This window comes from Callospermophilus lateralis, chromosome 19, assembly GCF_048772815.1.
Source record: "Callospermophilus lateralis isolate mCalLat2 chromosome 19, mCalLat2.hap1, whole genome shotgun sequence".
NCBI lineage: Eukaryota > Metazoa > Chordata > Mammalia > Rodentia > Sciuridae > Callospermophilus > Callospermophilus lateralis.
Window position 1 is genome coordinate 36,372,407 of NC_135323.1, and position 23,664 is coordinate 36,396,070.

At 43.9% G+C, this 23,664-nt stretch overlaps 1 protein-coding gene and 1 long non-coding RNA gene across 2 annotated transcripts in view; one reads left to right on the forward strand and one right to left on the reverse strand.

The window, feature by feature from the left end:
• Positions 1–9,577: 9,577 nt before the first annotated feature.
• LOC143385154 (uncharacterized) overlaps positions 9,578–23,664 on the forward strand; it is a 67,470-nt gene continuing 53,383 nt past the window's right edge. The window contains exons 1-2 of the long non-coding RNA XR_013089445.2: positions 9,578–9,841; positions 12,611–12,761. This is a non-coding gene — a long non-coding RNA (uncharacterized LOC143385154). The remainder of the gene's footprint in view (positions 9,842–12,610; positions 12,762–23,664) is intronic.
• LOC143385378 (speedy protein E4-like) lies at positions 16,060–20,219 on the reverse strand. Its single transcript, XM_076840851.1, has 6 exons — positions 20,114–20,219; positions 19,349–19,564; positions 18,676–18,734; positions 17,784–17,869; positions 16,872–17,040; positions 16,060–16,119 (listed from the first exon to the last, which is right to left on the reverse strand). Exons 1-6 carry the CDS (start codon positions 20,217–20,219, stop codon positions 16,060–16,062), a joined length of 696 nt encoding a protein of 231 aa, XP_076696966.1.

Consider the following 23,664-nt stretch of genomic DNA (forward strand, 5'->3'; position numbering starts at 1 on the left):
GACTTTGATACTTGAGTTACAATGGGAGTCTTTTCCAGAACCTGTTTCTGGTTTTACATAACAGAAGGAAACCCAAAGGGTCTTGTTGAAATAGAAACTGGTGAAGGGAAATGAAGATACTAGGGCAAGTTGTGAAAAGAATGAGATGATAGGAAGAGCTTGAGTTGATAAATAGATAGGCACAGAGAGGAAAGGGCTAACAGAGTAGGCACTGAATGACTGCAGACAAGCATCTTGGGAGATGGGAGCTTCAGAGAATACGGGAGCAGCTGTGGAAAGAAGCAGGTAAAGCAAAGTATCAGCAAGAAGAAAAACAAAGCTAAAGACAGGTTGCAACAGGGCTGGGGATATAGCTCAGTTGGTAGAGTGCTTGCCTTGCATCAAGGCCCTGGGTTCAATCCCCAGCACCATTAAAAAAAAAAAAAGAGAGAGAGGTGGCAACAGAGGCAGTGATGAGATGTGATGTGGGGTTAGAGAGGCAAGTGGAGATGATGTGAAGAGGCTGGGAAGTACCAACATGGAATGAGCTTAAGGCTGGTTGAATGTGTTAAAAGAGGAATGGTGGTTGGGTGAGTGGAGCAACTGAAGAGGTAAAATTCCATGAAGGAAGAAGTCATTAAAGACAGAGACTGTGCAATGCAATTCTGATGCTTATCAATTGCATGGAGCTCACCTGACATAGGTTGAGGGCCCCCTCTATGCTGCCCTGTCTTCAGAAACCAGCTGTAAGCTCTGGGATTCCCAGACCACTCGCACTTCTAATCAATGGTGCGTAATTGGGGATTCCCATGATCCTATTTTGTATAACTCTCTATAACATCTCACTGAGGTTAGGAGAGCATAAATCCTACATTTACTGTTTTGTCTTGTCAAAAAGGACACAAATTGGCACAAGCTAAAAGAGGCACATGGCTGGAGATGAGCTTCCCAGGTTGGTCGTATACATCCAATGACCTACTGTATAATTCTCTATAGTATATCACTGAGGTTAGGAGAGCACAATCCTATAATTACTGATTTGTCATGTAAAAAAGGACACAAATTGGGACCAGCTAACAGAAAAGGCACATGGCTGGAGGTCTAGGAGGGTCTGAATGAAAGCTGTCATGTCCTCAGGATGCAGCATCTTCAGAGGACATGGATGTATATGACCAACCTGAGAAGCTGACCTTGATTTCAGTGTCCTGAGTTCTTACAGGAATTTCACTAAGCATTTGGTAGGAGTGGGATGAGCAGAGCAATAAATCAGACTCAGGTCCTGCCCTGTGGGTACTTACTATAGAGTGGGGGTGAGTATCCAGGAAAGAAGACAAGGGAAGGGGTGTAGATAGAGACCGGGGAAATCATGACATCAACTACACAGCGTGAGGGTGGTACCAGGCAGGGTCAGGGTCTCCAGACTGGTTTTGTGTTCCTGATCACTGTGTGAGAGGTGCCCTTCAGAAGTCACTGCCAGGAAACTCTCTTGATGAAAGGCCTGTCTTGGATAATGCTGGGCAGGCAGGCACCGGACTCCAATTTTTGGGCCCACCTAAGTCAACCTTCCTATTCTCACTGTAAGACCAATTTCCTGGTCACACCAGAAGTCAGCATGCAGAGCTCACCGGAAATCCATGTTCCAGGGCTCACAGCAGGTACCAAGGCAAGTACTAGGACTCTATTTCCCATTTGATAAAGACCTACAGACTCACTGAATAGATGAAATTTCCTAATGTAAATACTATCCTATAGTCTTATCATGTGTTCATATTGGAGGATATTGCATGAATGGTACATTAAACCTGTGTGTACCATTCTCACAAGTTTCCTTAAACCTGTAGGTATTTTGAAATAAAAAAGCAAAATATTCCAGCTAAGCATTTATCTTGACTGAAATTCCAAAGCATTGGAGAGCATTGTTTAATTCCCATTTTATGCATCTTTGGGAAAGTCTGATCTTATCTATGGCAGATCAGTGATTCCTAGTGGTAGGGGCTGGGTTGTTCCTTTTTTGAAAAAGTCGCAGGAATATCTCTATCATTATTTTGGCGATAATTAAATGTTAAATTAAATTTCCCCCCAATTATCAAAACATTGACATAAATGAATCCTTTGGTTGTAAATATTAAAGATAACAAGTTGATTTTCAAAACAAAATGAAAATTATATTTCCTGATTTTGGAACACTGAGATAGAGCTTGTCAGGTAGCAGTGACAGATAAGCTGTCTTTCATTCATTCCCCCTTCTCCCTTTTAGTACCACAGCCCCTATTTTATTTTTCCAGCTTTCCAGTTGGTGTGGCGTATGATTAGTTTAGGCAAAAAGATACAGGAGAGCAAAGAATCTGAATAATCATAGTCGAGAACTTGAGTGTATGGGATTAGCTGAAGTGACAGTGTCCTTGGGTGGCCCGATGGACTCTTGTGTCATTCCCGTTGCATCTTTCTGATCTCTAAACATTTTGTCCTCATAAAGCTGCTGCTACTGGTTTTCTTCCTTCCTCTGTGTCTTCTGATGTCCTGTGGCATCATTTTCTCCTCATAGAAATGCTTCCTGATTCTTTGCTCTTTTAATTTTCTCATCTGATCTACTTTGTATAAGTTATTATAACATCAAACCCTTGATTCCTTTGCCCTCCTACTTTTCTGTTTTAATCATTCTTAACACGGTTTTGAATTCTCCCCACACTTCTCTTTCTCTAAGAAAGCCAGCTGTTCCTGTGACCTGCAACTACAGCTGTCCTCTCCCCAGCTCTGCTCAGCCTCCACATGCAGCTCTGTACGTTCTTCAGTTCCAGAAGCCTGGGTGCTCCGAGTCTGCCATATTCTTGTCTCAATTGCTCCCAACCATCCGTCTCTGAGTCACATTCCTCCTGTCATCACAATGCATTTCCAAAGCGACTCCCTTGATGCCGGATTTCTGTTCTCACGACTAAAAGGCTCAGGGATCACTTCAGTTGAACTGGGCTGACTGGGCCGCACAAAATAACCACACGAGACACAAATACCTTTTTGTTTGGGATCGCTGTGATGGCTCCTCTGATCTTAAGAGTCCACAGGAAGAGAGAGAGAGCAAGAACACGCGAATAGAAGCTATTCAAATGAGGCAAGGGGTCAGGTTTCAGGGGGCTGAGTCTATCTTCATGATGTCCACTGTCAGCAGGTTGACTGACACCTGGGTAGGCTACACCCAAGGGCACAGTAAGAGAAGGGGACACACACAGGCACTTCCATAGAAGATTCTATCCTAAACAGGGCAAGGGGTTATATTACAAAGGAACAGGTGAGCGTAGCTTAACCCATGGGGCTGTAGCAAGACACACCCATTCACGAGACACCGACCCTCGCACCCAAGAAGAGTGGGGGAAAGCTCTGCCACATTTCTGTGACTGAGCGCCTCAGCACCCAGCCGGGGAGTGTGAACCAGTCACCTGCAAGGTTGGTCTCCCACACCTTGATTTATTTTCCTTCTCAGCTTTCCGTGGCCTCCAGCCCCTCTCACTTTCTCAGCTGGTCCATATCTTCATCCTGGGAGTGGTGTGAGCTTTCCCCCTTCCCAGTGACCTCCCCTCTCTTCAGCTGGACTTACTGCAGGCTTCTCTCTGCCCCTGGGCTTATACCACAGCCTTCTTCTCCAGTCTTTCCAAATGCTCCCACCCTGACCTCTGTAGCCTGGCCATCTGTTTTCTTGCCTGATCTGGGACTGGTAAATACATACACCACATGCATCATCAGTTTCTTGGGTCACCCATTTTCATTCAGTTCTTCTTCAAGGTGCTCATATGTCCTCTTCTACCCACGTCTGCCATCCTGTGTGGGCCTAGAGCTAGCTACTTCACTACCTGTGATTCCTATGTGTCTCATAAACAGGATCTGTTTCCAAGCTGCCCTCGCCAGACCATTTCTCCTCTTCATTTTCTAGCTATTTCAGTGTCTGCAGAGTCTACACTCCATGCTGCTCTTCAGCTATCACCTTCATCCTGCTTCTGATTGCTGCCCATCTCCTGGAGCTCTGTCTTAGTACATTATTGTTGCAATAAAGAAATGTATGAGGCTTGATATTTTATTTAGAATAGACATTTATTTACTTACTTTTGAACTGCCAGGGATTGAATTCAGGGCTACATGGCATGCTAGCAAGTCTTGTACTACTGAGCTATACCCCCAGCCCCCATAAAAATTATTGGATTGATAGTTCTGGAAGTCTAAGAGCAAGGTGCTGGGTTACTGGCAGCCTCCTGCTCCATAATGACATCACAGTGTGGAACAGAAGTAAAAAGGGAGCAGGACAAGTGCAAAAGGGGTCAAATACATGTGGTAGATTCCCTACTCCCTCCAAAATAACAACCTGTTCTCATAACTCAGTATGTGAGACCTGCATTAATGCCTTCTGAGGTGAGTGTCCCCATGATCTAATTACCTTCCATTTGGCACCACATATAAAAGGTTCCACCACCTCAATACTGCCACACTGGGGAACAAGCTTCAGGCACTTGAACCACCGGGAGGCACATATCTAGTTTCAGTAAGCTTTCTTCCTCTGACTGTTCCATTTCCTGTGACTCCTTGGCTTGGATGGATTTGCTATCTGCATTACCCAGTATTTGACGTTTTATGGGTAACAGGGAGAGGCTGTAATTTAGAGTGGGGCACTGGGACCAACACTGAATTTATGATAACAAGCCAATTCCAATTGGGGAGAGCCAGCCACACTAGAAATGTCACCACATGATGAGGGGAGGGTGTGAAACTTTGTGCTACATATAAGCCAGTGCTCCAGGAAGCAGAGGAAGGCTAGAGATTGGGTTCTACTGCAAGACAACTGAAACTATCATGCCTCCCTAATGAATTCCAGTAAAAACTCAGGCCACTGAAACCAAGGTGAGCTTCCCTGGTTGGTGAGGCACTGAGCACATCAATGTCCTGGGAAGATGATGCATCCTGAGGGTACCTCCCACACCTCATGCCATGTGTTTCTTTTGGGGCTGGTCCCAAATAGTGTCCTAACCTTGGGGGTCCCCGTGAATAGGAAGCTTCTAACCAAACTCCACTCACCTCCTCCCCAGCAGGTTCTCCACACCTTGTCCTCTCTCCTCAACATCCTCCGTCCTCTGGTGAGTCAAGGTCTCTGCACCTCAAAAGAGTGTTTCCCCTCTGTGACCCCAGATCCAGTGACATCCTTGGGAAAAACAGAATGAGCGTCAATGGTGAACTTTGGTTGCTTCTGCCCAACATGGATTCAAGGGTCCAGTTTGCTGTCCCAGCTGAAATAAATTTAAAAGGCAGGAAATATATATGGAAAGTCCATGTTTAGGAATTTAGATTCCTGAGAGGCCAGCCCAGAAACAGCCCAGCTCTCTGGCCAGATAGGGAGTGTTCAATCCACAGAGAAGGAGGGGACATGGGATCAGCAGTGTCCCTGAGCAGAAAGGACAGAATATCTAAGGCAACTAGAGGTCACAGTGCAGAGAACTAGAGAGAGGCGAGTTTCAGAAGGGAAGGGGCACAGCAGAACTCCCGAGCACAGTGTCTTAGGCTGGGGTGACTGTGTGCTGTTGACTTCCAACCAGAGCACACAGGAAGTGGGAGAGTCTAGGGCAGGGGACCAGTGAAAGGTGTTTCCTGGCAGTGAAACGTGCGAGGCAAGCGCTCTCCCCCCTGAGCCACAACCCCAGCCCCTTTTGAATTCTTTATATATACTAGATTAATACTCTATCAGAGGTACAGAAGGGAAAGATTTTCTCCTTTTCTGTAGGCTCTCTCTTCACATTATTTTTTAAATTTTCTTATTTAATATTTATTTTTTAGTTGTAGTTGGACACAATATCTTGGTTTTATTTATTTCTTTGATGTGGTGCCGAGGATCGAACCCAGGGCCTCACACATGCTAGGGGGGTGCTCTACCACTGAGCCCCAGCTCCAGCCCCTCTCTTCACATTCTTGTTTCCTTTGCTGTGAGGAAGATTTTTAGTTTGAGGTTTATGGCATTCTTCATGGAAATTTACATCATGTTTTTAATAAGGCGTTCAGTACTAATTATTTGCCACAAATTGGTAAACTGACATGTGTTTATGAAATATTGCTTTTAGTTCAGTTTAGTTTAGTTCAGCCATAAGTTACTCAATCTAAAGGTAGGAAGGACCTGTACAGGGGGGCCGGTTGTGAGAAGTGAATGGGATCAGGATTTTCATAGCATCACCTCCTCTGTGGGGAGTGGACAAGCAGCAGCACACTGGACAGCCATGCTGATCTCTCCCAAAGCAGCAAGGAAGCACTTCCACAGAAACTTCCAGCACATGCTCCTGATTTTCAGTGGCCCACACTGGGTCCCACATCCACTCCTGAACCAGTCACCCACATGTGAAGACTGTCTGAGCTGGGCTCACGCCAACTTCTCTGACATCCTTGGTGTTGAGGGCTGGGGTGGACTAAACAAAGCAGGGCTCTGATTGGAGGAGGCTGTGGGACAGGCAACCCATGACACCAGCATGACCTGCAGAGGACTCCTGGGATCCAACCAGGGTTGTGATGGTGCTGGCATCATGTCAGGACTGCACTCTGTCACCCTTTGTATTATTACCCTTCCAGTTTTCCACCCACAATTGATAAGCATCTTCCTACATCCTGACTCAAGACACAAAACCCCCAAATACTTTGGATGGTGACTTGTTATACAGCCCTGCTGCCTGGTCAATTTAAAAAATCTCCTACACATTTTTTTTTTTTTTTTTTTAAGTCACAGAATGCTCAGCTCACTGTGAACCACAGCAATCAAAGAAGAGAAGATTCCAACATTTCCAGAGATATTTCCAAAGAAATGATTGCAGAAATCTCTAGTGTATAGGGAAAATTATCATAAGGAATAGCTGGAGGAGCTGGAGGTGTAGTTCATTGATAGACTGTTGTTAACATGTGTAAGGCCCTGGATTTGATCCCCAGATCCAAAAAGAAAAAAAGGCGGGGAGGGCGCTCAGAATCAGCATAACTCTAACTCATTGAAAAAAGAAAAAATAAACTTGTTTATACTTTTACAGAAGTAGACAATTCTCCAAAAGTGATATAAAAAAAGTGATATGGCCAATAAGCACACAAAAGGATGGTCAACACTGTTAGTTACTGCAGGAAGCCATTCTCAAACGTGATTGGGCACCTCTCTGTTTGGGTGTGAGGCGTTCTGGCTGAACTGTGTCGGAACTAATCCCCACCCTCTCCAGGTGCGAGAGCCTGTCCGTGTGGGGGTGTGACTGACCATTGACCCTGAGACCAATCACTGACCCTGACCTTGGAATGCTGTCCCCCTCGACCTTCATTGGATGGAAGTTTCCCCTGAATTTCTTGTTCCCCAATAAAAGGCCATCCTCTGGCGTGCTCTCTCTCTCTCCTGCTAGTCCTGAGTAAGCCTTGGTGCCCCACCGGGTGGTTGGAGGCTATGAACCTCTTGTATGAAGCCAGCGTGCTGGTCGAGCGGCAGAAGTTACCAAAGAAATGCAAATCAAAACCACGGGATGCCATTTCCTGCTCACTAGGATGCATGTAATTAGAAAGTCTGAGAATAATGTGTTGGTGAAGATGAAAAATTAGAACCCTTCTACCATGCTGTTGGGAAAGTAAAAGGAACATCTGCTCAGAAGTCTGGCAGTTCCTAAAAAGGTTAAATGTTGAGTTACCACATGACCCAGCAACTCCACTCCCAGGTGCATACCTGAGAGAAATGAAAACATATGTCTGTACAAAACTTGTATGCAAATATTCATAGCAGCAGCATTATTGGTATCAAGTGAATAAATGTAGTCTATCCCTTCAGGGTAACCTTATTCAGCCATAGAAGAAATGAAGTACTGAACATATAACATGAATGAACCATGAAAACATTATGCTAAGAATCCAGACCAAAAGTCCACTTACATGAGGTTCAGAGTAGGGAACTCTGTGGAGACAGAATGCAGATGAGTGGATGCCTAAGGCTGGGTGAACTGGGGAGAAATGAATGACTATTAATAGTTACAGACAGGATTTTTTTTTGGAAGTGAGGAAAATGTTCTGAAAGTTGATTGTGGTGATAGTTGCACAACTCTGACATGTACTAAAACCCACCAAATTATACACTTCAAATGGGTGAGTCTCATGGTATGTAAATTATATCTTAATAAGGCTATTAAAATAAAAAGAAATAGGTGTCCATTTAAAAAGTCTACTCATTACTTTCATGCTGACACACACAGTGCCCAACACAGTACCTATAACATTATCAGGAGGATCATGAGGACAATCAAGTAACAGAGGAGGATTCTATCAGCACATCTAGTCTCCCTTTGGGAATAACATATAAGTCAGAATGCCAATCCACCTGTCCAGAAACAGGGAGGATAGGAAGTGGAATCCAAGGAGCTGCTTTGTAAAACATGATACAAAGAAGTAAAGGGAGTTGGGCTGGGGTTGTGGCTCAGCAGTAGAGCGCTCATCTAGCATGTGTGAGGACCTGGGTTCCATCCTCAGCACCACATAAAAATAACTAAATAAAATCAAGGTATTGTGTCCAACTACAACTACAAAATAAATATTAAAAAAAGAAGTAAAGGAAGTTAATATTTTTCAAAACAAGGTAAGGCTTACTGTGGAATATAATTTTCTTCAAGAAAAGATACATTAAGTCAACCAAAGAGTATGGCGCTCTCTCTCTTTTTCAATTTCCATGCTTATAGCATTGCTCTTATTCTATCACTGCTATATTCCGTTTAAATGCACTTAAATCTCTAAGCAAGCAGATTAATGTCAACTGCTGGAAAACCGACATCATATGCAACAAGTAAACCAACAAACTATGTTTGCTAAATTACTAGCAAGATAATTTGTACATCTGCGGATTAACAAGATCACACATCGAATCTGACCCAAGAGGGTTGGAACAGAACAGAGATACAAAGATGTTCATGGTGAGCACTGCAAAAAAATCAAAAGGACAAGACTTGTGGTCTTGTTTTCTCTGACAAGTGGCTGCTGATCCACAATGAAGGGCGGGGGCAGTAGGGAAGAATGGAGGAACCTTGGATTGGGCAGAGGGGAGTGAAGGGAGAGGAGAGGATGTGAGAGTCGGAAGGATGGTGGAATGAGACCCATTATTACCTTATGTACAGTTATAATTACTTGACAGTGTGACTCTGCACCATGTACAGCCAGAGGTATAAGTTGTGCTCAAAAAAAAAATTTTTTTTAAAGGCATCGGCAGGAGATCCATGAAGCTGAAAGCTGAGCTCCAGCCACCTCTGCCAGGAAGGTCTCCAGGTTCTGCTTGAACCCGGTCTGTGTCTAGAACTCAAATCACTTCACGTCCCCACTGAAGTCCCATTTCCACCGTGAAGGGGGCACCTTCATTAAACTGTAATGCAAAGTGTGAAAAACAAAACAAAACAAAAAACACCTATAAAGAGGAAAAAAATAAAGTAAAAGATGTAAACGCAGCCACCAAGTGACTGGGTGGGCGAGCCTCGCAGGTGCAGAGGGCGGTGGGCGGCGGGTGGGTCAGTGCGCGTGCGCGCGCCTCGGTCCTGAGCGAGCATGCGCAGTGCCCCGCCTTGTGCGCCTGTGCGAAGTACCGGCGGATTTGTTTGTGGAGTCCAGGGAGGTGTGAGGCCCTGGCGTCGTCTGAGGGTTGCTGCTCTTTGGCCGTCGCTTGCCCGCTAAGACTTGGTCTTCCCTGCGTTCTTCAAGCTGTTCCTGCGAGCGCTGTCCTGGACGGCGACGAGGAGCCGGGAGGCGAGCCGTCACCAGAGGCTCTGACGAGAGTCGCCAACCTGCCGGGTACTGACGCGGTCACGGCGATGGCCTTTTTGTCCCTTGCCTGGTCCTCGCCATGGCGGAGCAGGTAGGTGCGGTTGCTGTCCTCGCTTTACAGACATCAGACCGAGGCTGGGAGAGGGGAGGCCGTGTCGGGGTCACATCCGCGGCCCAGAGGTCAGCGCTGCAGGGCTGGAGCACGGGCTGCCGCGCGGAGGACGGGTGGGGCGGGGCGTCATTGCAGACCAAAAATCACGGCCTCGAACTTTCTCGAGCTGTTATGAGGAGACGCCTCAGAAAGCACTGAAAATCCGAATTTCATATCAAAAGAGATTTTTATGCACCTGGCCAGGGACTGTCACCCACTGTAGAGACTCAAGCTCTTTGGGAGGACAGCAGCTTCCTGGTTCATCCAAAGAGAATATAAGCACAAAATCCACAACTCAGTAACTTGCTTATCATCATGTAAGCTAGCCAGTCATAGAAATTAAAACATTAGTAAATGGGACCTGTGGGCTCCAGGCAGGACTGGAATTTTTCAGTCAACAAGCCAGCGATAAACAGAAGCAAAAAAAGCATTAGCTTTGCAGTTCAGTTGACCCCAGTCCTGGGTTCAAGCAGGTGCTGGACAGTCGCTTCCTGAATTTGGGCGGGTGTTGCGGGGGCTGAGAATCTACTTCAAAGCCAAATAGACCCACAAGTGTTCTCAGACCCAGGATGTAGCTCACCATGACTACCACTGCATCCTGATTAGGGTACAATTTGTGGGGTACAAAGTACAGGAAAACAATTTTTATAAGAAAACAGCTTTTGTAACAGTTTTTTATAGAAGGCAGCAAAATGGAGTCTTAGGCCTGTCTATAACAGTTCTTGCTTCATAATTGTCTTTTCTCACTTATCAAACTCTTATATCTATAAGCTATATTTTTAAACTAATATGTAATCTAATTTACACTCCTGTTGATTGTATTTATCAGTTCACACCACAACAGAGCCAGGTGCACTTGCATGGTTCCCACTTTGTGCAGGAGAGCAGAGCTCCTGCCCTGCAAGACAGAAGTAGGAAATAATGCCCTTCCTTGCCCTTCTTGAGCTGGGGGTGGCAGAATTTCTCAAGAAGCAGAATGGCTCCGCATATGTGTGTTGTTCCGGAGTGTGGAACCAGTGGGAAGTGCCATTGGTGCATGAAGTCCACTTGCAAAGGGTGTGGGCAAGGAATAATATCATGGTTCTGGAAAAGTAGATTCTGAAGAGGAAAGGGATTTCAAAACAAGAAATGTGATCTGCTTTCCAGGAACTTTGTAGTTTTTAGGGCCAGGTTTTTCAGAGATCATTTCCCTATTATTTTGTGTAGACATGGAGACCTGATAGCACAAAACTGATGAAAAACACAAGCACTCAACTACTGTGCTAAATTCCAGTCCCCCAGTTCCGTTTCTTATCTGGCTTGAATCTTTAATAGGGCAGTCTTGCCTTCTGCTAAAATACTTGTAGAGATGGGTCAGACTTCTTATTACTTTGTGTTGTTCAGTGCTGTCTTTCATTGTTCTGCAGTGAGTTATAAAATCATAGTTATAAGACCACAGGACTTCTTCTCCTTTTGAGTTTTATCAGTGCTCATCGTGAACATGTTTGCATCTGTGTTCAGTGCCTTCCCTCTTGGTTCAGATTCCATGTGTGTTGATCTTGTTAATCCACAGATGTATAAATTTTCTGTTTAATAATTTAGCAAACATGTAGTTTATTGGTTTACCAGTTGCATATTTCTGAGTCATATCAAGCAGTTTTCCAGCAGCTGCCATTATATTTGTGTCCTTGTGGCTAGAAATGGATTTAAATAGACTATAATAGACATAAAATAAGAACAATGATATGAACTTAGAAAGTGAAAAAGAAAGAAAGCCATACTCTTTCATTGACTTAGTGTTATCTTTTTTTTTCAAGGAAATAGTTTATTAAAGATAATGTTCATCTGGTTTGTAGTGCATGCCTGTGATGCCAACCAACTACTTGACTGGGATTGGAGGATATCTAGTGCAGAGAACCATCTTCCCATGCAGATATCAGCAATGGCTAAGGCTCCAACAGTTCCCCACATTCCCAGTTCCCTTTGGGGGCCCAGTGGTAACAGGGATCTAAGGCACATGGGAATCCAGAGAATATCTAAAGTCTGTAAAAACCCTGAATCCCTTTGCAGCTGAAGGATTTGGATTGGAAATTTCCCAAATTGGAACATTAATGTCAAAACCATTGGCCATTAGAAATTAGGCATATGGAAGTTAGGCTAGAGTTAGGGGTCACAGCTAGGTACCTAGTAATAATGTCTCTAGGGAAAACCAGATTCCCTTTTCACCCCAGCCTGTCCTCTTTGGATAGTGGGGCAGAGGCAGGATTTTCTCTGTACCCCAGTCCGGACCCTCTCATTCAACATGCTAGTCTTATTTTGATCTGAAGAATTAGCTTAGGCCACGCTGGGCATGGTGGCTCAAGCCTGTAATCTCCAGCGATTCAGGAGAGACCAAGGGAGGACTGCAGCAATTCTAGGCCAGCCTGGACAACTTAGCCAGACCATCTCTAAAGGGCTGGGGATATAGCTCAGTGGTTAACACCCCTAGGTTCAATCCCAGGAACCAAAAAATGAATTAGCTTACTTTGAGAGTCTTATTTTTGTAGGGTGGACAGAAGTGTAGAAGCCGCAAACCTCCAGAAGTGGGGCTGTTGCAGGTCAAAGGCACACAGGCTCCCAGGATGCCTCCTCAAATAGCAGACTTAATATTACCTCCCTTTACTTCTTTGTATCATGTGTTACAAAGCAGCTCTTTCAATTCCATTTCTGACCCTCCCTATTTCTGGACAGGTGGATTGGCATTTTGACTTCACATGTCATGCAGCAAAGGAGATTTGATGTGCTTGTGGAATCCTGCTCAGCAGTTACTTGATCTTCCTCAAGGTTCTCCTGGCAGTTGTTATAGCTATTGTGTCAACCATCATGTGTGTCACCATGAAAGGTAAAGAATAGCCTTTTCTATTTGACACCTGTTTCATTTTATTTTAATAGTTTATTGAGATGTAATTTGCATACCCTGTGATCCACCCATTTAAAGTATACAACTCAGGTTTTTAGTACATGTCAGAGTTGAGTAACTATCACCACAATCAACTTCCAAACATTTCATCACCTCCAAAAGAAATCCTGTCAGTACCAATTAGCATTTCCCTCCGCCCCCAGTTCACCAAGCCCTAGGCACCCACTCATCTGCATTCTGTCTCCATAGATTTGCCTATTCTGGACATAAGAGAAGTGGAATTATCCACTATGTTATCTTTTAGTCTGGCTTCTTAGCGTAATGTTTTCATGGTTCACCCATGTTATTCATGCTTAGACCTTTATTCCTTCTTATGGCTGATTAAATTTACATTGAAGGAACCCCATTTTATGTATCAGTTGGTGAATATTTGAGTATTTCTTTTTTTAAATATTACCAATAATGCTGCTATGAATATTTGCACACAAGTGTTTGTACAGACGTGTGTTTTCATTTCTCTCATGTATATATCTGAGAGTGGACTTGCTGGGTCATGTGGTAACTCTACATTTAACCTTTTTTTTAAAAATATTTTTTAGTTGTCAGTGGACCTGTATTTATTTTTATACGGTGCTGAGAATCTAATCCAGTGTCTGACACATGCTAGGCAAGTGCTCTACCACTGAACCACAACCCCAGCTGCTCTACATTTAACCTTTTGAGGAACTGTCAGACTTCTGAGCAGCTGCACCTTTTACTCTCCCATCAACAGTGTAGAGGGTTCTAATTTCTCATCCTAACCAACACATTGTTAGACTTCCTAATTATAGACATCCTAGTGATCAGGAAATGGTATCTAGTAGTTTTGATTTGCATTTTTTGATGACCAATTGACTAAAAGGTGTTGACCTTTCATGTGCTCATTGGCCATCAGTTTTGGAGAACTGTCTAATTCTGTAAAAGGATAAACAAGTTTATTTATCTCTTTATTAATGAGTTAGAGTTATACTGATTCTGTGCCACCCCCTTTATTTTGTTTTGGTGCTGGGGATTGAATCCAGGGCCTTGCACATGGTAACCAAAATCTATCAGTGAACTATACCACTAGCCCTTCTGTCTAATCTTTTTGATAATTCTTCCAACATATTACAGATTTATGCAATCAATTCTTAGAAAATATCTCTGGAAATATTGGAATCTTCCCCTCTTTGATTGCAGTGGTTCACAGTGAGCTAAGCATTCTGTGGCTAATAAAAAAGGGCATAGGAAATTTTAAAAATTGAGTCTCTTCTCTTAGCTGGTCCCAATTTGTGTCCTTTTTTACATGCTCTCCTAACTTCAGTGAGATGTTAATAGAAAATTATACATTAGGATCATGGGAATTCCCAAATTTGCAGCCATTGGTGAGAAGTGCGAGTGGCCTGGGAAACCCGGAGCTTATGGCTGATGTCTAAAAAGAAGATGGTGTAGGGGCGGCCTGTGGCCTCAACTGGTAGCACATGACCTCCATGTGGTTGATCAGCATCAGATTTGCTTTACACAGTGCTGTCTTTAATGACTTCTTCCTTCTTGGTACTTTTACCTCTGAAGTTACTCTACTCACCCAACCACCATCCCTCTTTTAACACATTCAACCAATCTTAAGCTCATTCAATGTTGGTCCCTTCCAGTCCCTTCACATCATCTCCACTTGCCTCTCTAACCCCACATCACATCTCATCGATGGCTCCGTTGCCACCTCTCTTTAGCTTTGTTTTTCTTCTGGCTGATACTTTGCTTTACCTGCTTCTTTCCAGCTGTTCCTATATTCTCTGATGCTCTCATCTCTCAAGGTGCTTGTCTACAGTCATTCATTGCCCAAACCCTTAGCTCTTTCCTCTCTGTGCCTTCTATTTACCAGCTTGAGCTCTTCCTGTCATCTCATTCTTCTCCCAACCTGCTCTAGTACCTTCATTTCCCTTCACAAGTTTCTATTTCAAGAAGACTCTTTGGATTTTCTTCTGTTATGTAAAACTAGAAACACAGGTTGTAGAGAAGACTCCCATTTTGACTCAAGTAGCAAAGACTACTATTCCCCCTGTGTCCCTAACCTTGGACATTACCAGGAAGCCATCTCCTGTTATATGCTCTCCTCGATTTTGGATTTAAGATTATTGTACAGCTTCCTTTAAATTTTCTTTCACTCTTCCTGTGTTGTCTCTCTCAGTGACTTCCTGTGTTTCCTCTTCCAGTCTCTAGTTTAGATTCTGCAACCTTCTCTGTTATTTCGGTACCTAAAAAATAACTTAGGTGTTTTTCTGCTACAGGTAAGAAATTTGGTCAATTAACAACAACCCTGTATTGTTTGACAACAAAAAAATAATCCAGAATGACAAGATCATATGCATCATTACAGTAAGAAAATTTTCAACTTTATTCAGTTTCCTCAAAAATGCACTGTGCTGTACTCTTCACAAGCACATAACACATGTGCTCTCTAACAATATACACTACAGAAAAACATTTAAAGAAAAGTTAAATAACAGCAGCTTGATATTCACCATAATGTTGATAAAACATCAAATGAAAATTTTATATTTATTAGATTATGGGTTAATACCACTGAGGTATGAAAGTAATAAGATAAAATAGATAAAAAGAATAAAAACCTATATATATGAACACAAACATGTTATAACACTCATTACAAAACTAATAAGGAAAAACAGTTTTCCAAACAATATCTATCTCAGAACTATTTAAAAAGTGTTCAAAATAAATAACATTTATCACATGTACTAAAACTGTAACAGTCGTAAAAATAAATTATCTCCATGCTTGGTGTCCTTAAGGGATATGTGACCCAAGATGAATTAAAAGGAGAGGTAAAAAGAGAATTTACAGGAGGAGAGAGAGATTCATGGCTAAAGGATATTCCCTTTAGACCAAGATCAACCATTCATCAAAGCTGACATGTGGGCCCAATTGCTGTGGGTTAAGGATTTTTACACATCCTGAGTGATAAACTGTTCTCTCTCAGGTCTAGCTGAGCAACCTCAGAACACCCAGCACACCTCTAGGGGGTCATCTGTGTGGTTGGAGTTTGAGACCATGAAGCTGACTTGGAGATTCAGGCTGTTTCACCATCTGCAGAGGGTGGCTGTGGGTGGAGGTGGACAGGACTGGATCAAGAAGTTAGGTCCTTGAGCATCCTAAATAGAAAATCACTGACTCTGTCTGTCATCAAGCCAGGGATACAGAATTTTGTCCCTCCCCTCAGGCCAACATAGTTCCAGGACTTCTAGGCAATGAGGGTGCGATCTCGGCCCCACACCCAGAGCTCCGGATCATAAGCTTGAATCTGGAAAGAAAAGAGCCCCCACCAAAGCTAATGACTTTACAGGATATTGAGGGTTTTGAAGTTATGGTTAATTTATTTTTGCATTCCTTAAAGTTACATCACTTTGATTTGGACTTTCTAGTCATCGTGATTCAACAGTGTACAAATATCTAAAACTACAATGTTGAGAGGCTTGATTCTATTAACTAAGTTCTGTCAGCTACAAAGGAGGTGACATAGCAAGGTGTAATTATTATATTTATTTAGCCTGGTGACAAATGAAGTAGCTATATATGGATATCACAACATTATTTCAGCTATTACTCACATGGACGACACTTATCAGGATCATGTTATATGAAATGTGGGACACATTTTCAGATTTCTTTTCAATAAAAATCGAGTATATTTTCCTATATCAGATAAATAAATCATGCTTGCTATGTGAAACATTTTGTAAAGATGCTTTGACAGATAGAATCCTTTAGATGTCCCTTTCCATCAAATTTGAAAAGTTGATTTTATCAAGTGACAAGCTTTAACATTGTCCCTGGTTTGAGTAGAATACTGGTTTCAAATTAGGAATATTTCTGCTTGGATCCATCAAGAAAATTTACTTACATGGTTAAATGCAAAACTGAGAAGTCCCAAGAAGTCCTTCCCTCCCTCCAGAGATTTTGCCTCCCCAGAGCCCACCTGCAGCCACTCGCCTTCCTGTGTCTCTCCAATCAGCTCATCCCTCTCGCCCCACAAGCACACACAGCAAGACCCACCTCCTCACACTCCTCCTTGGAAACCCGAGTGTTCCAGCCCATGGAGCAGATGAACTGAAAGCGCAGTTTGTGGAACAGGGGACGCTGGGCATAGCTCTTCCCATAGAGGAAACGAAAGATCTCTTGTTTAGGAGCCTGGTTGTCCTCCTCCATGTCATTGGCCAGGTAGCTGGGGAAAGAAACCAGGTTGCTCTTTAGAGGCACAACCAAGAAGGACCTCCCCTTGGAGTCAGCTTCCCAAAACGGACTCCCAGAGGACCATCTTCAGACAGGACTGCACCAGCCCTATTAAGTGTTACAGAGGACCATGCCTTGGTCCAGAGGTCGATGCCAGACACACACCTTCTGAAGGACTCCAGCCTTTTTCTAGAAAGCATTGAGCAACACAATTGTGGGAGAAGCCTAAGGGGTGGTTGGACCCATCTAAGAAGGATTTTCAGGGAGTGTGTAGAAAGAACCACAAATGTGAGAAGACTCCTGTATGAAGAACCAGAGGGACCACCCTACACTGGACCTTTGTCAGGCTGGGAAGGGGCATCTGTCTTGGAAATCCAGAGGCAGAAAACAGAACAATGTTGGTATAGATAGAGGAAGGAAGAGCAGTCAGATGTGGCGGCACCTCCAGTCTCTCTGCCAGGGACAGGATGTGCCCATGTTTTCCTCCACACCTCTCTCAGGTGGGCTTTATGTTTCCTTGAATCTTTAACAGCTGGCCTTTAGGGAGCTTGTGTGTTTGTTTTGACTAGGGAAGTGTGGAAAAGAAAACAAACTATACTACAGTGCTGTGATCTCGTGTACACGGAGCAAACAGGACAAAGAGGCTAAAAGTAAAAGAAAGGTTAGTGCCCCTCTGTTCCCCTCCTCCCCTCCCAGGTAGTGAGTCCTGATTGATGAAGGAGACCAAATACTCACAGGGCCAGAAAGAAGTGGATTCGTTGGTACTGCCAGGAGAAGAGGCCAGCCCGGCTAAAATAAGCTATGACCATAGCCAGGAGGTACTGATGGAGAGAGAAGAAAAACACACAGAGAGGTCACATCCTGGAAGAGGAGGAAAGAGGGGACAGAGGAATGGGAGTCTGGAGTGAAGAGTGCCCCTAAGAGAAGTTCGCCAAGTAAGGAGACCTGCTGGTTTGGGAAAGGACCTGTGACAGTCGGAGCAGTCTGGGGAAGAGGAGGCTTAGTGTGTTCTGTAGGATCAGCTCTGAGGGGAGGAAAGGCATGTAGGTCAGCTGGGTGAGGAGGGTCTTGGGTAAGCTGGAGAATGGGGGGTCCCAAGAAGTGTAAAGAGGAGAGGAGCCCCAGCGATAGGGATATAGCTCACTCTGTAGAGTGCTTGCTAGCCTCACATGCACAAGGCCCTGAGTTCAATCCCTGGCATCACAGAAAAAAGGCTGTTGAGCACTAGGGTTGTGGCTCAGTGGTAGGGAGCTTGCTAGCACCTGTGAGGCATTGGATTCGATCCTCAGCACCACACAAAGATAAAAAATAAAGGTATTCTGTCCATCTACAACTAAAAAAAAAACATATTTTAAAAAATAAAAGAGGAGAGGTACCCAGAATCTCAGGTAACAATATCAGAGAGGGGAGGATAGGAATGCAACACCCCAAGCAGAAGCAAGGTCCACCTGTCCTCACTGCATGGAACTGCTAGGCCCTGAAGGGAGATGTTGACAAGTCACAAAGTGTCAGGACTTGGCACATCTTGTTGGTTCTACATGGAGACAGAAGGACCATGGGCTAGAAAGCCCTCCCCTCTCCAGGCTGTGCTGGAGCAGGAACACTGCCCAGTGGAGAACAACCTCACCTTGTCAGACACTCTCAGATTCTTGTCCCAGGCCAGGAATCTTTGGACAACAGGATCCTCTGTGAACAGAACACTGGTGTTAGTTGGGAACCAGAAGGGGCTTCATGGGTGATAGACAACAGAGAGAAGAATAGGACCTCCATTGGAGAAGATGTGGGATTGGAGTGCAATAGAGCCCAAAAGAGCCCAGTATCCCAGTTGGATAGGAAAAGGACAGGAACATTCCTGGGAAAGCTGATTTGCCCTGAAACCCCTCAGGGGAAACAACTGAGTGAGGGTTGGGGTAAGAGATAGATGTCTGTATGACTAAGAACTTGGAGTAAACCGCGAGGGCCCATCATCCCCCAAGAATGCACCACCTTAGAATTAAGAGTTGCTAGGTTATTTTCTCATTTGATAGTCACCCCTCAGGGAGGATGAAATATACTAGAGCCACAGTGTCTGCAGTCGGTGAGGATAATTGGAATCAAGCTTTTTGATCCCAAGCAGGGTCATTTTTCAGGTGTGATGTAATCATCCATCATCTAAGAGTTTCACAGGGTACATGGGTCCTGAGTCCTCCAGGAATGGGGATCTCAGGGATAGCAGGGCTCTTTGGAAAAGTCAAGTGGCTATTAGTTCCCTCTTTGTGTAAAGAGCAGGATTGGAGGGCGATACCTGGGTGTCTCCCTACCTAGAAGCCTGTTGAAAACCTCATGGTGTTCTGGTTGCACCAAGTTCATGCGCCGTTTTTTGAGTTTCATTTTGAGGCCACACAGTGACTCCACATCCCAGGGGTGATTTAGCCCACTTTCCAGATCCTCCAGCTCATCCTCAGATTCAGTGGAGGACTCTCTCTTTCTCTTTAGGCCAGTGGTCTCAGTCAGGAGGCCAGATTCTACCCAGGGTGCTGAATCAAAAATCCCCGGGGGATCATCCTCCGAGTCTCCCTCAGATTCTGAGGTCCATTCTCTCTTCCTCGAGGACCGACATGGGAGGCAGGGTTTTACCCACAGACCTGAGTAAAGGAAGCAGAGTGAGGCTCCTGAATTTGGAACTCATCCTCTCATCCTCTGATCCCAGTTCACCTCCCACACCCCAGACCTTCAACAATAGCCTTCTGACCTATTGTTCCATCTCTCCCCTTGGCTGGTAGCCGTCTTCCCCTGATTCTCCATATCATTGTCCCATCTCCCTGTTCCTCAAAACTCTTCCTCATTATGGACACTTTCTCTCATGGGGGGAGAGACCCTTTTTACATCCCCTCTACCCGCTTCCTGCACTAGATCTCATCTTCTAGCTCAATTCCTTTCTCTGCAGATTTTCCATCCATGTGGACTTCCTTGTCCCGTGGCCTATTCTGAACTTCAAAAGTGGGCTTCCCACCTTTCCTGACAGCTCTACCCCTTCCTTCTTACCAGTCATCATGTCAAATCAGTTCTCACTCTAGTTCCCTCACCTGATGGACCTGCCACCTCATCATCTACCACCACCTCCAGGTGGGATTCTGAGGTGCTTGGCTGGGAAGGCGATTGCCCAGACTGGGAGATTTGTTGATCTTCCATAAGTTCTCCAATACTCTGTCTTCCTCCTACAAAACCTAGGTTCTTATTAAGGTAAATCTTTCTTCCAGAATTTGGTTGAATAGGAGTCTGTTTGCTCTTCTCCAAACAGGAGAAACCAGGTAAAGAACAGTGCTGAGGACAAACGGTTGCCCACTGCACTGCCAGTGGTCCACAGAGTCTGTCCCTTCCAATCAGGAAGGTTGGAAGCCTCTGATGTCGTCACTCATTCCAACCTGGCAACCAGTTTGAAGGAAAACACCTATAACTGTCAGACTGGTATGTGCACCTGTCCTAGAGTTCTAGAGGAGATGGTCTCTGCTGTGACTGATCCAAACTCTGTGTACTTTGTCTCTGACTGCCTTTTTCACTTCTGTCTAGACACGGGTTCTTCTCTCCATTCTCAACACAACACATGTTAGATACCCAACCTCTGGGCATTTCCATTTCAGACCTCTGTGCAGTGGGAGATTACGGAGTATGGCAAGGAAGAAAGGGGAGGGCAGAAATGACATGACCTCCCAAGAAGGAGCTCAGTGTGTACAAAAGAACCCACGTACACTGAATTATCACTTGAAAACCCTAAAAGGAAACACTCAGCTTAGCAAATCTAATCTGCTAAGTGTCACTGGCCTTCACTGTTTTCAGAACTCTGTTAAGGGGACACACACTCTGCACTTAGGCATGTTTGACACAAGGATTCCTTTTGAGGTCATAAAATCATAGGAAATTGTACACATGCTCATGGTTTTCCCAGAGTGTCTACACTTTCTGGGAGTCTATGGATCACCTCAGGTTAGCCTCTCAGTTCCAATCAATCTCTCTCCAGTTACATAGCATATTTGGGAGCACAGACATTGCTCTTGACCCGCATATTTCATTGCCACCCATGCACCCTATGGAAAGTCTCACATATAGAAAAAAGAAAAAAGGGGAGATTTTCCCATTGAAGACAGAGAATAATATTTGCTGAAAAGATGGGAAGTGCATGGGATGTGACCTAGCACCCAGTGGAACTGGGGAGCTGCTTCCAAACGTCCTAACTCAGCCTTTTACTTTTCAGCTGGGCATTCAATCTATGTTTTATCTTTCTGTCCACAAAATGTGTAGAAAACTTGCCATGTTAACCATTGTGCTGTATAGAGGGTGAGTGGTGTCATTTACATGCACGTCTCACTTAATAATGGAGATATATTCCTAAAAATGTGTTATAGGGTGATTCATCATTGTGCAAACATCCTAGAGTGCTCTTACACCAACTGAGATGGCTACAATCTCACTGTGCTGTCATACTGTGGGACAAATTCATGTATGTGGTTCCATCGTTGGCCATAATGTCATCATGTAGGGCATGAGTTTAAATTTCTGTTGTGCAACCACGTTCATCACTCATCTGGAGAGCTTTTCCATCGCCATAAACAGACACTCTTTACCAATGAAGCATTAATTCCTACTTCTACAGCTCCTACTGACCACCATTCTACTTTCTGTCTCTATGAAATTGAGAGCCCTCGGTACCTCATCTGTGTTGAAGACTGTGAACTCATACAGTATGTGTCCCACTGTGTCTGGGTCATTTCACTTTGTGTACTGTCCTCAAGATCCTACATTGCTGGAGAAAGGGTCAGAATTTCCCTCTTTCTTAAGGCTGAATAGCAGAAGAGAAGATAACATCTTTTGTCCATCTGTTTATCCCTCAGTGGGCATTGGGTTGATTACACATTTAAGCTGCAAGACTTTCTTTTGCCACTGTTGGACCCTATCAATAAGAACGTGTTTATTATTCATGCTGTGCTTGAAGTTTTATTTTGCATTTTAATGTCTTACATGATTCTGATGACCCCATTCCAAGCAGGAGTAAATGCAGGTTGATTTGTGTTATCAGTTGAGAGTGAGTGTCCACCTGGTTTTGCAGCCCTGGATGTTCAGAGTTGAATGAAGACCCAGCAGCCTTCCAAGTGACCATGAGTTCCTTGGCAGCTCTCTCTCAGGTTCTGGCTGTCAGGAAGCAGGTCATGTTGCTGTGGAAAACCAATTGCATAGATGCTCCGCTTATTCGATTTCTATTCATTATGTCTTTAAGCATCAGAGCTGCTTGGGTTCTCTCATAGCAAACCAGAAGTTCACACTCTCCCTTGTAGTGGACAGCCTTCAAGTATACCCACATGCCACATGATAATGTTTTGGTCAGTGATGGTCCACATATATGATGTTGATCTCATACAATAGTATCGCCTGTTGATGTAGGAGCCAACTTAGCCTCTGTAAGTATACTCTGTGACTTCCCCCAAAGACAGATTTCCTATGGGCACATTTTTCAGTCCTTATCCTGAGCATTAAATGATGCATGACTGTGTGAGAAGATTCTGTTTAAATTAAAAGTCCCAATAATTTTGGCCCAAATTCAATTCATAGTTTGCATTTCCTATTTCTGCTGGCCACCTGGTGTAGACATGCTGCATGCAGTTAGGCAGATTTCATCCTCTTTCTTTTTTTTTTTTTTTACATTTTTTATTCTAATTAGTTACACGTGACAGTAGAATACATTTTGGCACATTTTACATAAATGGAGTATAAGGTCTCCTTCTTCTGGTAGAGTTACACTGGTTTTGTAATCATATCTGCATATAGTGTAATAATGTCCCATTCATTCTACTGTCAATCCTACCCTCATGACCCTTCCCCTTCCTTCACTCCTCTCTGTCTAGTTCAAAATACCTCTATTCTCCACACCCCCCTTATTGGGAATTAGCATCTGCATATCAGAGAAAACATTTGACCTTTGGTTCTTTGGGATTGGCTTATTTCACTTAGCATAATATTCTTCAGCTCCATCCATTTACCAGAAAATGCCATAATTTCATTCTTTTTAAGGCTGAGTGATATTCCATGTATATATACCATGGTTTCTTTATCCATTCATCTGTTGAAGAGCAACTATGTTGGTTCCATAGTTTAGCTATTGTGAGTTGAGCTGCTATAAATATTAGTGTGTCTGCATCACTGTAGTATGCTGATTTTCCTTTGGCTATAAACTTAGGAGTGGGATGACTGGGTCAAATGGTGGTTCCATTCCAAGTTTTCTGAGGTATCTCCTTACTGCTTTCCAGAGTGGTTCCACCAGTTTTCAGTCCCACCAGCAATGTATGAGTGTACCTGTTTCCCTATATCTTTGCCAACCTTTATTGTTGCTTGTGTTCTTGATAGCAGGCACAGTCCATCTTAATATATGTGATTACCTTGTTTTAAAATGGAGTAACATGTGCAGATTCTGTTTGAAATGTGCCTTCACCTCTACAACTTTTCTCCTTCTATGGATACAGTCTGATGCAGCAATAATGATAGTTATACTGGGGAGATAACAGAGTGAATCATTGTGCTTTGCAAATACCACTTTTAGCATAAGGTGACATGTAGGATCACTACAGTACAGTTTGTTGGCCAGTCC